This window comes from Pezoporus flaviventris, unplaced genomic scaffold, assembly GCF_033815535.1.
Source record: "Pezoporus flaviventris isolate CSIRO_AGI_PZ_B2104156 unplaced genomic scaffold, CSIRO_AGI_Pfla_v1 ptg000015l, whole genome shotgun sequence".
Lineage (NCBI taxonomy): Eukaryota > Metazoa > Chordata > Aves > Psittaciformes > Psittacidae > Pezoporus > Pezoporus flaviventris.
Window position 1 is genome coordinate 9,716,105 of NW_026892563.1, and position 19,660 is coordinate 9,735,764.

Sequence of the window (19,660 nt, forward strand, 5' to 3'; positions counted from 1 at the left end):
TTGGAAGGTACGCTTTCATTCATTAAACACATTTCACTTAGCATTTCAGGTAGCAGGCTAACCTGAAATGCAAACAACTTTATGGGCAAAAATAAGAAGTCATGAAAATCAAGTTCTCTTGTACTTCTACACATTACCATCAGTAAGCGCAGGTTTTAAGTTAGCTTATCATTGATGGCTTTGTTAGGATGTACGAAGAAGAAAGAGAAACTCTTCCCAGATTTTCATGATTTAACAACCTGATCTCCAAAGAGCAAAGGCAGTGCAAAAGTTACTTACTCAGGTACATGAGAGTGGTGATCAGTACTTGATCTAATTTCCATTGTTAAAAAAATAAAATAAAATAAAAAATAAATCATGGAGCTGGATCAGGATTTTATAATCCATGAAAAGAAAAAGAATGAAGCTTTCTCTCAGCAATCAACTAATCCTCTTTAGCACATAAGCAAAGCATTCACCTTTATATCTATTGCGTGCATACACATCTTCATCATCTTCAAGGGGTGAATATCCCGATCCTAAAATACAAAATAGAGAAAAAAAAATGCAGCAAGAAAGGAAATATAAATTAAGAATTAAAGAAAGCTTTGCAAAAAGGCATGCAAGATTAGGATGCAATAATCTATGCAATGCCATCAGCACGGGCTTCTCTGAAGCTCAGATTCATAGCAGAACCAATTTATAGTGAATTTGGAAGGAGCAAATTGATTTGATAATCAAGTGAAATAGTAAATCTCTCTCACTGTTCCTGGAGCAATATTGTGCAATGCCACATTGCGCATCTCAAATCACAGCTCCCCTGTTAGGAAACACCATCTACCATAAAGTTGATCTATCAAGCAGAGAGACAGAGGTGCAGGTGAAGGAGCACATCAAAGATTTCACTATAAAGTGGTTCCATAGTGTCAGTGACTGTCAACAGCCATCAGGCCAAACAGCAGAAGTAAAATGTGTGTAAGTCAAGAACCCTCTTTTATAACCTGTATGATCTTCATACTAAGAACAAAACACTGAGGTACATTACCTGCAAACACAAGTTACACTCAAATAAAAAAAACACAGGTTGGTATCAAGTGGTTTTCTGGGTTGTTCAAAACAAAGAGATAGTATAGTTCTGTACTTTTAAAATCCTGTGCAACAGTTAAATGCTTCAAATAAAGGTAGAAACTACTTTGTAAGAAACAGAAATAATTTGGAGCACCACCACTGAAGTAATTCATCAGTAAAATACAGCAGTCGGCAAGAAAGTCTTGAAAATATCCTTAAGCAACACTTATTTAAAATCAGCAGCTTCAGAGTGTGAAGTCCATTCTAACTTCTACATGTCTTCTCCAAGAAGAAAGACTCATAGAAGATGTGAGTATTTATACTCTGATAAATCTTTCCAAAAGCCTTGCATGCAATAGGCAGGTACTGAGAAGGCTCAGCACTGTGCTACAGGAGATTTTCACTTACAGCATCTCAAGTTACAAATACAGGGATAGTTCATCACCATTTGTTGATGTCTGAGACCATGGCCTGTACAAGCTACTGCTTAAAGTTAGGCTAAATTAAATAACGCATGCTCCTCAATAAGCTAGTAATTATAATTTGATGTGCAAAACATACATTTTCTGCAGAAATTAAACCTTAGAGCTCTTAATAGCTGGATGATTTAGCATAAAGATAAAAGAGCTACCAAAACAGCCTTTGTATCCTCAGAATTTACTGTCAGCATCCATCAACAGATTCCATTTACAAAACCCAAAATAAACTGCTCAGAAACCAGTGAAACTTTACATGTTATTCTACCAGCCTCAGGAAAACCCTGGAGAGAAACCCAGCCCATGGACTGTTCCACCCAAGTGACTTTAGTGCTTAAGGTTTGTCTATAGAAGAGCAATGCTCTCCATAGCATCAGTTGCAGAACTGCTTGTGAGGGTTCAGACCACTTGGAGACACTTTGCATCGCCCACAACCCTTCTTGCTGCCTTAGCTGCTCATTGGGCACCAGTGCCCAGGACCCGTGACTGTCCTGCAGCCCTCAGCAGCTCCTCTGGGAACTGCAGGGAAGCAGCACATGCATGGACTCTACATCATACCAAATTCTTTCACCAATACTGCAGCTATGTGAACCCTTCAGGCTCCTGCATCCGAAAGAAAAAAAAAGCAAATGGAGAAAGTTGTGTTCACATGTACCAAAGCTGCAAAACCCCACAATCCACCTCGGGCCCAAATCAAAGCTTTCTTCCATGACTGGGAATCCTTAGACCAGTTTTCAGAAGGATTTGAGCTGGGATCTGATGAAGTGAACTTTCAAAACAGCTTCTCCCCTGAAACTGAGGGCTTCACATACAGCACAGGCTTCCTATTACTTAAGAGCCATTTCTCTGGGGTCTTTGTATTTATTGTTGTGGTTGAATTTTTGATGCCTAAACACAGATCTGAGAAATTTCTCAACATAAGAACATTGAACTGTATTGCACTTGGACTCTGATTATAAAAGAAAGAACAAGCTGTAATCCCCAATGGATTTGTGAAGACCTTGATATGCAAATGAACACCTCTCTAAGCATCAATTATTTTGTCAGAAACTGGGACACTCTTAGCTAATTAGTTTGAGAGTTATATTGCTTCCTCAGTGTTATCGCTCTTAATTGTCCACATTTTAGTGTGCAGTAACTTTAACATTTAAAAATCAGAAAAGGAGGCTCAGGGGAGACCTTATCACTCTCTATAACTACCTGAAAGAAGGATGAAGTGAGGTGGGTGTTGCCGTCTACTCCCAAGTAACAAGTGATAGCACAAGAGGAAATGGCCTCAAGTTGTGCCAGGTGAGGTTTAGATTGGATGTTAAGAAAAAATTCTTAATTGAAAGGGTTGTTAAGTGCTGGAACAGGCTGCCCAGGGAAGTGGTGCAGCCACCATCCCTGGAGGTATTTAAAAGACATGTAGATGTGGCACTTAGGGACATGGTTTAGCGATTGACTTGGCAGTGCTAGGTTAATGGTTTGACTTGATGATCTCAAGGGTCTTTTCTAACCTAAACAGCTCTATGATTCTATAATTTACTTGAATGTGTGTTTCAGAAAAGATCACTGCATTTCTGACTTTTTGAACATTCCTGGGAAATGGGAAACAACAAAAAACCTTAAGAATACAGTTATAATTTTTGATTTCAGCTGCACAGCAAATACCACAGATTAACCAAAAGGAAGGAAAACAAAGTGGGGCAAAAAAAGAAATATACAAACCCAAGTTGTAATAACACCGTATGTTGTGCACAGGGAAACAATGGGAGTTAAATGAGCTTAAACCTGTGCCAGGGCATTACAGGAAATTTACTCACAGTATTCATAGAAATACACACATGAACAGCACAGATTTGATCTTCCATACACGTCCACAAGCTCCACACCAGTGTTGTGCTTCTAATCCTTGCAGGTGTAAGGTCCTTCAGGCACAGAAAGTAATCCCGTACCAAGTAGATCCCCTCAGGGCTATATACAGATTAATTCACTGTGACTCAGTATTGATTAAGATCCATACCCCTTGTTTTAAAGCACAAGTTTTAACTTGCTTTAAGAGAGCTGCCTCATACAAGATTCCATCAAAGAATAATTCTTTCAAAGTTGTCATAATCAAAGCACCACTGAAATTCAGAACAGAAAGCTTCAGAATCAGCAAGTTCAAGAGAGGTCAGAGGTGACTGAAGTTTGCATGTCAGCAGTAGCTTATGCTTTGTGAAGTAAAACTGTCCAATTACATCCAATTACACAGAAATCAAGAATCTGATTAGGAAAATGTGGGCCCAGGCTCTTTTTCCAAAAGATAATCTCTTCCCTTCTCTCTTGCCATCTGTGCCACCAAGCCATGAAGGTGTTCTGGAACAGGTTAATCACCTATGTTGGGAAAACTACTACTTTACACAGAAGTCAGCTAATAAATCAAAACTCCCTTCATGTGCTAGCAAATACTGTGTGACAAAGAAAGCACTACTCCTAGAATAAAGCATCCTTTTCACTTCAATGACATTGCATATCCAGAAGTAGTCAGAGTAAACTGCATGAGCGTGGCTGCCAAAAATCAATGGTGCGATGGAAACTGCATGGACACGTAAATTATTGTTTAGTCCTGGAAATCTCAGTAAAGTACAATTCAAATCTGCTTCTTTTTATGTACACATATAGATATCTTAGATACAGAAAATTCAAAGCAAAACACTTTCTGCCATGGATTTTGGTTTATTTTTCCCTTCTCCAGACCAGCAATAAAAGTGGAAGTTGTTCAAGTGGCTCTGACTCAACCCAGGCAGAAGTCCTGTAACACAGCAGCAGTCAAGGGAAAAGCTGGCAGACTTAACGAGAGACTATAAACCGCCTTTGCCAACACACAAGTACAGTCCAGGAACCTCAGTGCAGCTGTAGGATGCTCCCAGATACCTCTCTCTATTGCAAACACTTTTCCTATACCTGTGTGTTTAGTGTAAAGATGAGCAGTGTGTTCAAATACTGTTTGCACCATACACACAAAAAATGACCACAGGCTTTGGGTAAATGTTTTTAAATACAAGTCATTTGAAGCTGCGAAAGATAGTATCCTTCATGAAAATTGTGTCCTTCTATTCAATGAAAATGAGGCATTTACAAAATCCTAACTCTGGAAATTCTAGTTTGCTCTAGATTGCTCTTGTGATGCGACATTTTGAGGGATTCAATGGGAAGTAAGGATTTAATCAAACTTTGCTTAAAATGCAATTTCAGAGTTGCAAAATATATATATGTGGCTGGTTTTCAACAGAAAACTCACTTAAAAGATAAGAAAAAAGGGAAACATATGGACAAAATGCCTCTGTTATTGAAATAAAGTGCTGATTTCTGTGGGGAAAAAAACCCCACAACTCAACAAGCTAATGAAGATATACTTAGGAGCTGACATAGGTACATCTCCAAAAGAAATGTCAGTCAGGGCCTCTGTTGTTCCTTATTTCCCACACAGGCCACATTCCCTTGATTGCTGAACAACCCACAAGGTACCATGATGATTCATCAAGTAGATGGGCTATCGAGGTCAAGCTGAGAGGTTGGCTCAAAGGGAAAATCTGAACAGTGCTCTCAGGAAGTGCTGATTTTCAGCATGACCCCCCATTTCAGTGTGGGGTTTTTGGGGGGGGGGGGGGGGCGGGGGGGTGGAGGGGTGTGTCACTGCCAGATTTAACATTCAAATAACTACGTGCAGAGAAAGAGAAAGAAGTTAACTTCTGTGATTTTTCTTAAGCTGGCAGGAAAAGGTCCAAGATCATCAGCCCTCCCTTTTAAAGGGCTCCACGTGGTAAGGATCTTGCAGTAAACAAATCCAGCAAAACAAAATTAAAACCCCAAAAAGACAGATGAACAAAGGAAGTCCCAGAGTATTCGGAATGCAGCTAGTTATGCCAGCAGAAGACAAACAGGGAGGAGGTTGGAGAAAAATGCTTCCTTTGTTCAAGCCATGAGGAGCAAAAAGTTTGATTTGTGCTTAAGGAACTCGTCAATAAATAATACTAAAAACCCCTAATGGCAGCATCTCTGTGATCAGAAACAATCACAGTATCACAGACTGTTACCAAAGGAAGGATGAAGAGTGTCATGAACACTAAAATGTGCATAGCTACCAACAGATTTAAGGAGGATAAACACACCACATTATGTCTACCTAAAGCGCAGCTATTATAGCTGCATACTGCATAATATATTTGCTATTCTGAGCATACACATTGGCTAAGCCAGAGGTTAAGCGTATCAGGCAAGCAGAGCCTTCATTATTTACAGCAGCTGTGCACTAAAAATGTTGACAGTTCTTGATACAGAAGAATTTGTGCTCTATGCCTGACAAATCACAAAAGGCTCTGCAAAGGCTGTCCACACACTGCCCACAGTTTGAACATCTGTAAGCGTTACTGGTTTCTTCGCTGCTCTCACAAAACATCGTCCACCAGCCATACCTGCCTAAACTAAACCTGATGCTTCCCATCCTGTCAGACACCAGCTCATCTCAATTAGTCACGGCCTTGTCACCAGTCAAAAGGACTACAGTAGCCTAATCTACCTAATCATAAAAATCATACAATAGTTAGGGTTGGAAAGGACCTTAAGATCATTTAGTTCCAACCCCCCTGCCATGGGCAGGGACACCTCACACTAAACCATGTCACCCAAGACTGTCCAGCCTGGCCTTGTACATTGCCAGGGATGGAGCATTCACCACTTCCATAGGCAACCCATTCCAGTGCCTCACCATCTTCACAGTAAAGAACTTGTTTCATATATCTAACCTGAACTTCCCCTGTTTAAGTTTGAGCCTCTTGCCCCTTGTCCTATCACTACAGTCCCTAATGAAGAGTCCCTTCCCAGCATCCTTATAGGCCCCCTTCAGATACTGGAAGGCTGCTATGAGGTCTCCACACAGCCTTCTCTTCTCCAGGCTGAACAGCCCCGACTTTCTCAGCCTATCCAGGCAGCTAAAGAAATTCCAGCTATTTTATAACCTCACAGCACATCTCCACCCACCCTCTGTTTTCTGGACTAGCATCTCACAGCGCTTCTATTGCTCACGTGTTTGGCCCTTTTCTCCACAGTAGTTTAGCAGCCTGAGCTAAGGATTGCCCATCTGCATCCTGCTAGCAACCCCTCCTTTTCTGTCAGGACTTTGAAGACTCTGTGACCCCCTGGAGATAAGTATGACCAGTGCCTAGAGGCACTATATTTCCAAAGCTGCTTTGCTGATGGATCATACTTACACATCCTAAAAGTCAAACTGATACGGGAATTTGGAGTCATGAAGAAATGATGGGCTGGCAGGGACCTTGACAGCTTTCACCTCGCCAAAAGAAAGCAACACAGGTCTGTTGACAGCATCATTATGCTGTGCATAGCTAGTCTCATCAGAGTTTCTTAACAGCTGGGATGGCTGGAGCCCTCTAGGAAAACAGATAAGACCGTACAGTCACCCTCATGCAACAGCCGCACTAAGTAGTCTGCCTCCAGGCCACCTGAAAGAGTGGAAGACTACCTCAGGCACTGGGATGAAACCCTGCTGAGATAAACACATTTGATGCCATAGTGGTTTCCATCCCTGATGGCAGGGCACACCTCCATCAGGCCAGCAGGTCCTGAGGACAAGCCCCCACCTGTGGCACAAACTCTTCTAGCACCAAGGGCTCTCGCAGGCCATTGCTACTTTCTACACTAAGCAGAAACAGCTGGGTTTCTTCAGATTTTTCTCATGAAATTTATGAAGCTTTTTATAACAAATCAAGCCTGAATCACATGTAAAGCTCTACAGAAATGAGATGGTTCAGAAGCTTCTTCAATGGGAAAAGTATGAGAGGACAGGGTACATTATGGGCAGGAGCACCATTAGATGCATTAGAAGGCCACAGGATGGAAAAGCAAACTGGGACTCTGAAGAGGAAACAAATGCTACCGCTTATAGGTAAGACTGTTATCTTTTAAGATCCAGAGAAATAATTCCTGTGAACATGCTTCAATATGCCCCCCCCCAAGATATACAGAACGACTGTAACTGGTTAATTAAGAACATTTAAGTTGGAAGTCTCCTTAATGGCAAGTTTCAGTGGGATAGCTTTCCAAAGGAAGAGACTGAAAACTAATCCTGATCTGTGCTGAACTGGTGACAGATGGAAGAATTTTTCTAATTTTTTTTTTTTTTTTTTAGATGCTGACACTGGAAACTGGCACATTTTAGTATCTCACTTTTAATACTACAGCACCAGATGCGCTGCTTTCCCCTCTTTATCCTTGACTCACACAGTATTTCTGAAGCTCATCCACTTAAAAAAATATTGTTCAGTTTTTATGAAAAGACTGAAAGAAAGAGTCCTCAGGAAAGAAAAAAAAAAATAATCCCTGCTTTATGTATCAGACAACCAACACTTGAAAACAGCATCAGGAACTCCCCATAATCTATAGGAAACTCTCCAACAAATTGCGAGAAAACAGAAGGGGAGTGGGAAAATGTGAAGCTACTGACTGCGATTTCCTCTCCCTTTCTAGTAAGTGGAGTCACACAGTGTCAGAAGCAACACCCGACTACTGCAAACCTTATACTGGCAGTGAGCTCCACTGAGGACTTCTCCCCTGCGCAACTCTTCTTGACTTCTCTGCTTAATTCACCAATTAGAAAGATCAAATTCTTCTTTGTGGCTCCTTATCCCCAAGTGGCTCCAGCAGGACTTCTCCCCAGGTCAGCTTCATCTTGTCAGCTGGAATTTTCTCACTAGCTATTTTCTCATGAATAAGTACAGCTGCCATCCAGAAGCCCGTCACAGCATATTTCACATCTCACTTCTATGTGAGCAGCTTCCTTTTAGAGAAACCAGAAGCATAAACACTAGTTTGAAAAGCCCCAGCTCTACAAAATCTGTTATTTTATCCATGACACCTGCAAAAGGATGAGGGCATTAAGGGCTGTTGGTATTAATACCGGAGGCCATTCCTCGAAGTCAGCTAGAGACTTCTAAAGACCCCAGGACTACTCATGCTTTATCAGTGCTCTGCAAGGGTAGCATAAAGGAGAAAAAGCAGGCATTACACTAGGGAGGAAGAGCTGAAGCAACAACTCAGGGCCACGTAGGGCAGTCAGCAGGTCAAAAGCAAAGATAACAGGAAAACAGGTGGAACTTGAACAGACAGAAAAAAAACAGACGAGACAAGACAAAGAGGTGCAGAGGAACTTGAAATTTAATAGCAAACTAATCAATTAGAGGAAAAAGTAAACATCTGCTGTCAAGGCTCAAGAGATAGGAATTTATTTCTGAAAATAGTATGTAAACAGCCTCAAAACAAACATAATTTTATATATGCAGCCCAAAGCACAGAAGTTGCATAAACCAAATGATGAGAATTGTCTTGCTCATTTTGTTTAGAATAATACATGTTAATCATATCCTACCGTAGATTCAAAACGTCTTTTGATACAGCCAGCATAAAATAATGCTAATTAGATTTTAAAGGAACACTTGAGACACTACCTCCAAACCCTTGCTCATTTTTCATTAAATGTCAGTGGCAACTCCCAGTCAGAAGGATATTCTCGAAGTTCTTACTTCCATCAAAAACAAGAGGGTAAACTTCTGAAAGAGTGGCTACCAGGGACATTTGTAGGGATATTGGCTTAGATGCTTCAGTTTCACTGATGGTACATGTGCATCACAAAGTTCACAAAAGTATTACAAAAATTATCCTGTATTGATGGCTTTTGATACGATAGACTTTGATCTTTTAATGATTCTTTTAAATTATATCTGCTGAAATTACATGATTTGTGAGAATTACCTTTATATTAAAAAGGTATTTAACACCATACTGCCAAAGACAATGCGCAGAAACTTCAAATACCCCAAACTACTAAGTAGAAAGAAATGAACACAAAACTCCCTGTCTCTGGAATCCTAACTGCTGGTTTAAGGCAAACAGAAACCTGTCAATACCAATGTAATAACTTAAACAAAATTAATACTCAAACACACTGAAGCCACATTTCTACAATTTCACCCTGCTCCTTCAGGAGAGGGAAAAGGGTGCTGATAATCCACTGCCATTACCAGAAACTGCAGAGGTGAATGGAGCACCTAAAATAGGACCTTAAAAGAAATCTTTTTGCAAATAAGAGGATCACATACATGGCCAACCTGTAGCTTTTTCAGAAGCTACAAGGTTGAAGACAGTATGGAAACAATTTTCCTAGTCCTTGCTGTAAATACTGTGGGCTTCTCCCTCTCCTTTGATAGCCCAGTGCCAGCTCCACCCCACTGCTCAGCCAGGTAGCAAGCGACCCAAGGAAGCAGAAACCAGAATTGCACCCCCAGCTAGTGCAGGGCAACAAATATGGTGACCAGACACCCCTATCCTATCCTCCTCCGACCTGCCCCAAATCATTACCACATATCCAACATCACCCCTTTTTTTCCTTCCTACCCCTCCCAATCTGTGAGGCCAGGAGCAGAGATACTGAGAGCCTGGGGCCAGCACTATGGTCCTCAGCAGGAAGGACGATGCCTTGTCTCCTTCAGCTCCTGGAAATGCAGCAGCAGTTCAAGGCCTAGCCTCCTGACATCAGGACAGTGTGTGCTGGGGGAAGCAGCAGGGCTAAGTAGGGAAATAGGAAGTCATGAAGTATTTGGTGCAGCTGTTACCCGAGTTTCCTTCTTTAAAAGGAGGCTGATGCCTAGCACTGATGAACAACGTCTGGCAGGAATGACCAGCTCCAGCAAGCAAGCTGGTAGACAGCTTCAAGTTACTGACTTAACATAATTAGGATATAATCCTTTAATAGCCAGTTGTGTGAGTTTTAGTTGTCCACAAAGGCAGTTTAGTATTGAAAGATTGCTCAAGTTTCATAAACGTCCTGAGGATGGCAACTAGAGGTTCTCAGAAAAAGCAAGCCAAACTTAATGATTTGGATGACCCAGACACAAACATAAAATCAAATGCTCAGGTTCCTTGATTCAGTGCTCTCAACTTCCATTTCCAAATATGGTCCCATGTCATTGAAAACAGTGAAAGATTTGACATGAATTTCCACTGCAGATAGGCCAAATAGTAACCAAAGGATCCACACAATTGCCTATCTAAAAACCTGCTTGAGTTTTGCCAATTTCTCTTCATGATTTAAAGTTTCCCTTCTTTCTTATGAAATTTTACTAATATGCAAAATTAGAAACACACAGTGCAGTCAGTTCAACAGTATGGTGTGTCTTGTGTGCAAAAGATAATCAATGTAACTCCCCTATGTTTATATATATATAGAGAGAGTCTAGTACCAGCCTTCTTACATCAAAGAAAATGGGATGTTACATTGAGCACAAACTCCTAGTAGAAGGCAAAGGGCTACAGAAACTGTACATGGCAGCTACAGTCATACAACTCTGCCCCTCCGCAGCAGACAGGCTCTTCAGCATCTCTTATTTGCAAAGGCACCAGTTCAATAGCAGCCCAAGACAAGTCAACATTTGCCAGGAAGAAATCAGGCCAAGGGCAATCTCCAGCAAGACCTGACAGTAAGCTCCCTGGTTCCAACTCCCTCACCCAGCTTGCTCCAAGAACAGAAATGGTTTTCTGGGAAAAAGCAGTTTTATTACAGGTTGTTTCAACCATCCCTTCACAAGCCTTGGCAAGAAGCTGTTAGCAGCACCAGTCTATCAGCCATCTCCCTGATGTGAAGCTTGCTCCAGCCTTCAGAAACTTTCAGGAACTTGTTATAGGGTTTGAGCACTCTCATCACAGGTGGCTGACAACTAAAAGCCCAAGAGAGATGCAACTGTCTATGAACTTGTAAGCTGCTGTATACTATGGAGCCTACCAAGCCTTCCTCCTCCCCTGCTCACACACACATAGTATCTCACTGCGATGGCAGAGACTTCTCACTGCTCCTTCCACAATGGAAACTAAAAGTAACTAAGAATTAAACAGGACTGTTTTAAGAGAGCTGTTTCAGGAAATATAATCCTAAATATTAATTGCTGCATCAGCTCTCACAAGGGCTTAGGAGCAGGGCAATAAGGAAAAGAGCCTGTAATTTCATGAACAATACTGGTGTCAAGGACTTTTCAGTTGATGTTTACTTAAATTGCACAACAACTATTCTATGCAAAGTCTTAGTCATGTGTTGCCTTTAAGCACTTCTGTTGCTATTTGGCAGTCCCATTTAGCATGGTGATCTCATCCAAGAAAAAGAGAACATTTTGAAGAAGGCTTCCTGTGAACTGGAACCCTGAAACCCATCAGACTCTACACCACAAAGACCGATAATAATACATGAACTTATTCTCATGTGTCAAGTACTACAAAATGATTTTTTTCTCTTCCCTGCCTTATTGTCTTTGTGCAAGAAAGAATAGGTTTGTTAAAGGCAGAAGAGTAAAGAGAGACCAGGGTTGTGCTTTAGAGACAACATTCATGAACTGCAAATAAACCAAACCCCATTCTCCTTGTGAATGGTTTATAAAGAGGGAAATCTTTTGTAACTCTGATGGAGGACTTCTTTTTAATTCCTTTGTACTGATTTGTTGCCTTCCCTTATTATAGAATCACTCAGGATGTGATGCATTTGACTGGAAATTTCCTTAAACTCAAAGCAAATTTACAGTTGCAGTCATCTCTCTTTTCTTCCAGACACGTATTTCCTATCGTATTACAACAAACGTCAAGCACCAATGAGAAACATAAAATGTGGTTCCTGATACCTACCAAAATGGAAACACAGCCAGAAGCTGTAACTGAAGCAGCAATAAAGGCAATGGCAAGACTAGCCAGAAGAGCATGCAGGTATGACCACCAGCACAGGTCACCCCTTTTCAGCGTTAAAGAGACCCAAGAGCAACCTGTGGCTAAACTAAGCACACCCATGCAATTTTACTCCATATGATGCATTGCACATACAATAGAAATAATAGTCCTTATATGAATGTTTTCAGTCTCCAGGCAAGTAAAGTATGGGAAAGACCTTTTTACTATTTGTTGAGTTGGGGTTTTTATTTTAACATTTCACTGCCACTGCAACTCAGTGCCAGGCGTATTGTTTCTGGTATCCGCCTGTGGGCAGCTTAAGAACAGTGAATGTCGGTGCGCCAACATGGTTTTAATCTTCAAGAACAGCTGGATAGAGGCACATTAATTTCAGCCTGTTTTACTTATGACTGACACATTATGACTAAAGAGCCACAATGGATGGGCTCAAGACAGGCAGGTTTGAATCAAGTAATTAAGTTCATTGCCCTAAAGTTGACAAATCTAAATAAAAGCTCAATTGGCATAGGCTTATAACCCTGAGGCAGGAGTTAGAAGCAGTATCTCTCCCTCTCTGGCCAGTCAGTGTCAGCAAACCTAATGCAACACCTCTAAGGGACACCAGGATGGATCACAGACCCTAGCAAGTTAAAACTCTCATGGTACAACCTAAAAAGAGACAGGCTTTGCAAAGTGACTCGTGTTGCCAGCCCACAGTGGTTAAGTGTAGGCGTTGGGTAAACCATGCAGCATGACAAGGCACTGCTGGAGAAGCCTGAATACATGACTGCTTTCAAACTGCAGTGCTATTCTTAGTGGATATATGTACAACATGTCTAAATCCAGGACTCTAAATGGCTACAGCATTTCCTGAAATGAACAAGAAGAGGGCAAGAAGTAGGGAGGAACAAAATCAGACATCTTCATTCACACTGCTCAAACTGTAAGAAAACCTATCTGCTCGGTTGCGGCAAACTTTAAAATTTACATGACTGGAAAAAAGGAGTTTCATTCTGTAACACCAGCACAGTAATCTCAATCTTCAAAACAAACTTTCCTTAAAACACAAGCTTCTAAATCATCAAAACTGCATATGTGGAGTATTCTCATAGACATATATCCACTGGAAGATCCGGAGCAAATGATAGCAGCAACATAAAATTTGATGGTACACACCTTCCTGCAAAGCTGCAGAAGTTTCTTCTATGAGTCAGTGAATGACAGCTGCACATCACAATTCAAAGACTAAACAAATCAAGGACATATATATACATCTGTAGATATTTGCTCATTGGTTTCAAATCAATTAATGTCATCAATATTCTTTACGATCTGCATCCTGCATGTTTTGGGTGGGTTCCTCCTACCTTAAAGATGACCTGCTTAGGGCCTCACAAGAACAACCCAGAACACAAATCATAGAATGGTTAGGGGCTGGAAAGGACCTTAAGATCACGTAGTTCCAAACCCCCACTATGGGCAGGGACACCTCCCACTGGCCGGCTTCCTCCAAGTCCAGTCCAACCTGGCCTTGAACACTGCCAGGGATAGGGCAGCCACAGCTTCTCTGGGAAACTTGTTCCAGTGCCTCACCACACTCACAACAAAGAATTTCTTCCTTGTATCCAACTTAAATCTCCCCTGTTTAAGTTTGAACCCATTACCCCTTATCCTTTTCATTTCAAGCACTCTCCTTTGTTCCTGAGGTCTATGCATCAGACAAAACTTGGTCTCTCAGAACAGCTAACCTAAACCCCACTGATGCCCTCTGTCCTCAGATGAAGACACATTTTCCTTCAGCAAGCAAAAAGTGCGAAGTTACATAAACTGTATCTGCTCAAACTGCAAAACCCTTTGCCAAGAACACCCAACTGCACCCAGCTGGAGCTGCACAGGCTGGCAGAGGATCTGCATTCCTGCATGGCTGGGGGTGTTTCCCTCTCCCAGCCTGTAATTTGCCTTGCACACTGCTGGGAGGAAACAGCAGCCCTCCAAGCTACTGACCTAACATTGGACAGCCAGATCTAGAGCAGTGAAGACCCACAGAAGGCCAGCAGCAGCAAAATATCCATAGCAATAAAATGTGTCCCATCCTCAATGCTTTTTTCATACCAAATAGCGCAAGAGGAGAAAGGAAGACATCCTAGGTACATTTATGTGAGCCACATTCTGATTTGGCCTGTTAGCACCTGCACAAACGGGGACCCAGGTGAGGGATCCTGCCCAAGGTCTTGCACGCCAGGAGTCAGGCAGCAGGGATGGGTAGGAGGAAGCCCAAGACGGATAAGGAGAGAACAAAGAATCCACCCTGATCGACAAAACCAGGCAACAGTTGTCTAAAGGGAAAGGCGCGACTCCCAAAAACAACACAAAAAGATGCTGTTGAGAAGGATATGAAGGAATGTGAAGCAGCATCTGCTAAGTGCTAGAGAAGAAAGCACAAAAATAGTGCTAAAAATGAAAATCAGAAGTTGGTGATGAAGGCCAGCCAGCCACACCGAGGACCTGCAGCACAGCCAGTCCGGTAACTTCTGTTTGGGAAACAAGCAAAAACCCTTGAGCCACACTTTATTCTCAGATAAGCCTTTTAGCAGAAAAATTTCATTTTAACAGGAGTCCAGCGCCAAGGTGTTTAAACACAGTCACTTCGGCATGCTGGTAGCGGCTCTGAATGTGCTGCCATGCTAACACATTCCCCCTCGCCTTCACAGAGCTGAAGAGGGGGATTTAACTTCAGATATTTCTTTCACAGGAAATCCCTGCAGCTGCCTGTCCTGGGTTCAGCTCTAACACTTATTTTTCTCCTTAGTAGCTGGTGCAGTACTGTGTTTTCACCTTCAGTCTGAGAACAGTGCTGATGTTTTTAGTTGTTGCTATGCCTTGCTTACTCTGATCAAGGACTTTTCAGTCTCATGCTCTGCCAGTGAGGGAGGGCACAAGAAGCCAGGAGGAAGCAGAGACAGGACACCTGACCCAAACTAGCCAAAGGGGTATTCCATACCACAGCATGTCATGCCCAGTATAAATACTGAGGGGAGTTACCCAGAAGACAGAGATCACTTCTCAGACTGGGTATCAGTCGGCAAGCAATTGTATTGTGCATCACTTGTGTTTCTTTCAATTCTCCTTCCCATTTCTTCAAGGGGAGGGGGGGGGGGGCGCAGAGAGAAAAAGATGGGGGAAAGTGAGCAAGTGGCTGCATCATTCTAAATTACTGGCTGGGCTTAAACTGGTAAAGCAACACCAGTTAAGATAACGGTGGGTGATCAGATGATGGTTTCTTATCATCCTGTTGTTGCACTTGACAGCTTTACTCTCCATGTAACTACTCTTTCTGCATGGCAAGGCACCATTTTATTTCCCCAAGCACAACGAAATCTTGTCAAGATTGTTCAGGCAAACCAAAGGAAAATACTGGCAAAGCAGAGCTTCTCATATGTATTAACTTGGGGAAATCTAATTTATTTCCACTGGTCTCTCAAGACATATAAAAATCTTTTCTCTCTTCATCTAAAGATACGCCAAATGACAAGTTGAAGTGGCTTCAAATTCTGGCAGAGCTCTTACATGGCTATTTCAAGTTACAGGAAAGATCAGAATAGTTCCAGAAAAACCTATAATTTGGAGCCTCCTTCAAGGTACTGCAGCATAAATTTTCAGTTTGAACAACCTTAACAATGGCCTTTAAATATAATCAATAGTTAGAAACAGTGGCAGAGAAGTGCTGGCCAGACACCCATGTCCTGTATGCCGAGCTGTTCATTTACTGCATTAAAAAAATTTAAGTGAATGCCTATTAGCCAAGTATTTCAAGGAACATGTGATTTGTTATCTCCAGTTAAGGAAAAAAAAACACATTTGTACTTGCAGAAGTCTGAGAGAAGTACCATGAAATATGCAAAGCTTGACAATATTAAATTACAGTCTGTATTACAATATAATATACCTTACAGTTTCATGAAGTGTTAGATTACTGATACACTTTCTGGACAAAACATTAGTAGCATGATGGGAGTGGAGGCAGGGAAGGCTGGGAGTGTTGGTATTTGTCTCTTCATTGCTCTCCACTCCAAACAATCACAGTAGTGGGTTGGGGACCCATCCCTTGGAATTAGTTTCTCCCAGCAGAGATGCTCGTAGGACCCTCATACCACCTAGTCTTACATATGGCAGGACAGTACAGGGCTCAAGAGTTAAGACTGTTGCATTGCTACCTAAAAAAATAAAGTATTTTTACATATCTGTATATTTTCATACATGATTCATCATTTGCGTCTTTACAGCACATTCCTGTATCCACATACATATGTCAAAAACATGCCACACATATACATGGTTTTCATTGAATTAAATCTCATACAGCTTTTGAAAATAATTCTATAATATTACATGGACTTCAAGTGATTTTAATAGCATCTTTCTCAAGGTTCATGGTCCCTTCACACCAATATACCATTCCAGTGCGTGGTTCTAATGCAGTATAACCACCTTCCATTAATCTTATCATAGATTAACTTTTTCTTTCATCTGTCTACCAAGAGTGCAAAGACATGACTACAACAGTCTTGCAGTGTACACTGCCACTTGATTGCATCTGCATGTACTCAAAACACCAAACAAGTGATTTCTACATATACGTATGTATGTACAGCTGTACCTTCACCCAGTAGTACTGGATGGTCAGCAGGGCTCTTATAAAGCGTAAACTTCCTGGTAAGAGCTCACTGATGTATGTGCATGTATGACCTGTATTCAAGAGGGACACATACACATGCATCCTATAGAGATTTTTTTTAAGTTTTTTTAGTTTACTTAATGGCATTCTGTACTTCATGTGCACAGTTACACACCAACACAGTACCATTAAAGCAAATATCTATTTACAGTCTCACAAGACTTCAGATTGCGAGCAAGGATTTAAAAAAAATACCCCATTTTCTCTTATTAAAAAAACAAGTAAAGAAATTTAACATAAACCTTAACTTCGTATTAGGGTTTACCAGTACAGCTGCTAATGATTTAAGCTCTTTGAAGCCTCTGAGCATAAGAGGAAAAATCGGACTTTCAAACGAGTCAGCCAACTTGAAGGTTACATGCAAAAATTAGTTATTTTGAGATTGGAAAAGTTACATTTGGCCTTTTAGGAACAAAGGGAAGGACCGGATATTAGCATCCTCTGCAGAGTGACTGAAGACTAACATTCACATGAATCACAAAGTAAAGCATTCAGTAATCTTCCTAAGAAAATAAAGATAGTTTGGCAGTGCAATAGTCCTCAGAGAAATGCCAGGACAGAAACCTCTGTTGTCTTTGTTGATTTAGCAATTGATGCGTCCAGTACCTTCATTTTCTGTAAAGAAACAGCATAAGCTTGTGTTCCAGCATCCTCTGTGTTGGAGAGAAGGCATTTGAATCATGCCAACAAAACTATGGCAAGCTAACTTCAACTCGCAAATGCCATCATTATGCCATTTTATGCCCCTTCATGGGCAGAGCTATGTATTAAGCAAGGATAGCTCCTGGATACAAAGAACAGGTATCACCTATCAACAGCAGCTCTCTGCATGCACTGCCCTGAACTGTTATTAGCCGCTTTTCTCACCTGTTTGTTGCCTCTTTTCACTGTTGACCCACAGTAATGCACCTCAGTGTGAAGTAATACCCACTCACCCTGAAGGCTCTGCTCTGACCACAGGCTTTCATTGCCTACACCTGTAAAATCACCGCAGCATGCCAGTTTACACTGGCTTTGCTTCAATGCTTGCCAAGTCAGCAGCTCTTGATCTGACGAGACAGCTGCTTTAAAAAGGCAGACCCTACATGTGGATCTCCTTTTGCATAGAAATGGACCTAAATTTGAGCTTATTTCAGATTTCACTAGAGCAACTGCAAATAATTAGAAGTGAAACAGCATACACTTCTTTTTTTTTAATTACTAGAAGCATAAGAACCCAGCCAGGTTCGCTTTTCAGTTTTCACTCTGAAAATTGAGATTAGTCACCACGGGCAGGAAAAACTGAGCAAAACCTTCTAAGTGTGTCCTGGGTTAAGCTGTAACAGTTACTTTTCTCCTTCTTAGTAGCTGGTGCAGTGCTGGGAAAAATAACTGTTAGAGTGGAACCCACGGCAAAGTGCCAGAGCTCTGGCTGGTAGATCAGACATATGCTTGCTACCCCTTTATGAATAAGGGCCACACAGTCTCTATCCTCCTTAAGCAATCTCGAGAGGGCACCTGCTCCCTTGGCTGTATAGGCTTGCCAGGGTAAATGCACGGAGATGCCAATGGGATGCCTCGAGTGACAACGCGACGGGCTGCACCAACCTGCATCCCGCATGTTTAAACCCAAAACAGACAATACAAGCTTTAATCGCGACTCTAAATCGAGGATAAGGCTTCACCTGAACCGGCAGCCGTCCCGGGACAAGCCCGGGGAAGGACAAGGCGGAGGAGGGAAGACACAATGCGCTCCGGGCAGGGAGCGAGTGAGCAGCGAGGACACCCTAGCCCCGCGGTTCCTCTGCCGGCCGCCCGTCCGGGCTGCTGGGTCACTGGGCCGCTGCCACACGTCCCGCGGGCCGAGCCGCAGGCGGGCAGAGCTCCCCTGCCCACCGTGAGGAAACGCTCCGCGTTCTCCTCGCCTCCCGGCCGCTGTCCCGCAGCCCCCTTCCCTCCTTCCACTTCCTACCCTGGTACTCCTGGCTGGGACGGACACCCAGGGCAAGCAGCGCGGCCAGGCGCAGCCAGCAGCTCCCCATGCTGCGCGGCGGCGGCCCTTCCCGGCTGGGGGCTGCGCAGCAAAAGGGCACGCGGAGCGGTACCGCTACGCAGACATGCTTCCAGCGAGCTCCCGAGCTCCTTCTAACGCCGCGCCCTGCTCCTTCTGACGTCTCGCCCCGCCTCTAATCCCGGCCGGCCGGGCCTGGGAAGGGGCTTGGGCGTTTGGGAGCCTCTGAGGTTTGGAGGGAAGGAGGCAGTTTCGGCTGCCCCCTCTCGCCCTTACTGACGCTGAAGTTCCTCAGGAGCGGGGCCGCGATGGTGGGATAAGGCCGTGGTCTCCCCGCTGCCGCCTCCGGCAGCATATGGGACCCCCGGGCGGCAGCGGCTGCCTGCACAGGCCTGGAGGGTTCTGCGGGAAGCCCGGACCCTCAGCAGCTTGCAGATGGCCGGCCTTAAATACTCAGAAATCATATTTAAGATCCTCAAGTCATGAGACTGAGAAAAAAAAAAAAGCTCCAATTAACATTTTGCATTAAGTTTTTGAGCTGCTAGGGTGTTGCGGGGTCACATTTTCCGGCTTTCTGCCATAACCACAAAGACTGGAGGCCTCTTTTTTCTGCTTTCCAGATGAAAGCAAATTCCCCAGTCACTCCCACCCTGCAGAAGCAAGGGTTTG

At 42.7% G+C, this 19,660-nt stretch overlaps 1 protein-coding gene across 3 annotated transcripts in view; it reads right to left on the reverse strand.

The window, feature by feature from the left end:
- Positions 1-19,169, reverse strand: part of SRPX (sushi repeat containing protein X-linked) — a 39,034-nt gene extending 19,865 nt beyond the window's left edge. Inside the window, exons 1-2 of one of the 3 annotated variants that reach the window (XM_061453374.1) lie at positions 18,953-19,168; positions 459-518 (exon numbers count right to left, since the gene is read on the reverse strand). In XM_061453374.1, coding sequence (XP_061309358.1) covers positions 459-518; positions 18,953-19,022 — 130 coding nt within the window. In that variant the 5' untranslated portion in view covers positions 19,023-19,168. Of the gene's footprint in view, positions 1-279; positions 405-458; positions 519-18,952 lie in introns of those variants that run through there. The other 2 variants (XM_061453375.1, XM_061453376.1) reach the window with 2 other exon arrangements.
- Between the last annotated feature and the right edge of the window lie 491 nt (positions 19,170-19,660).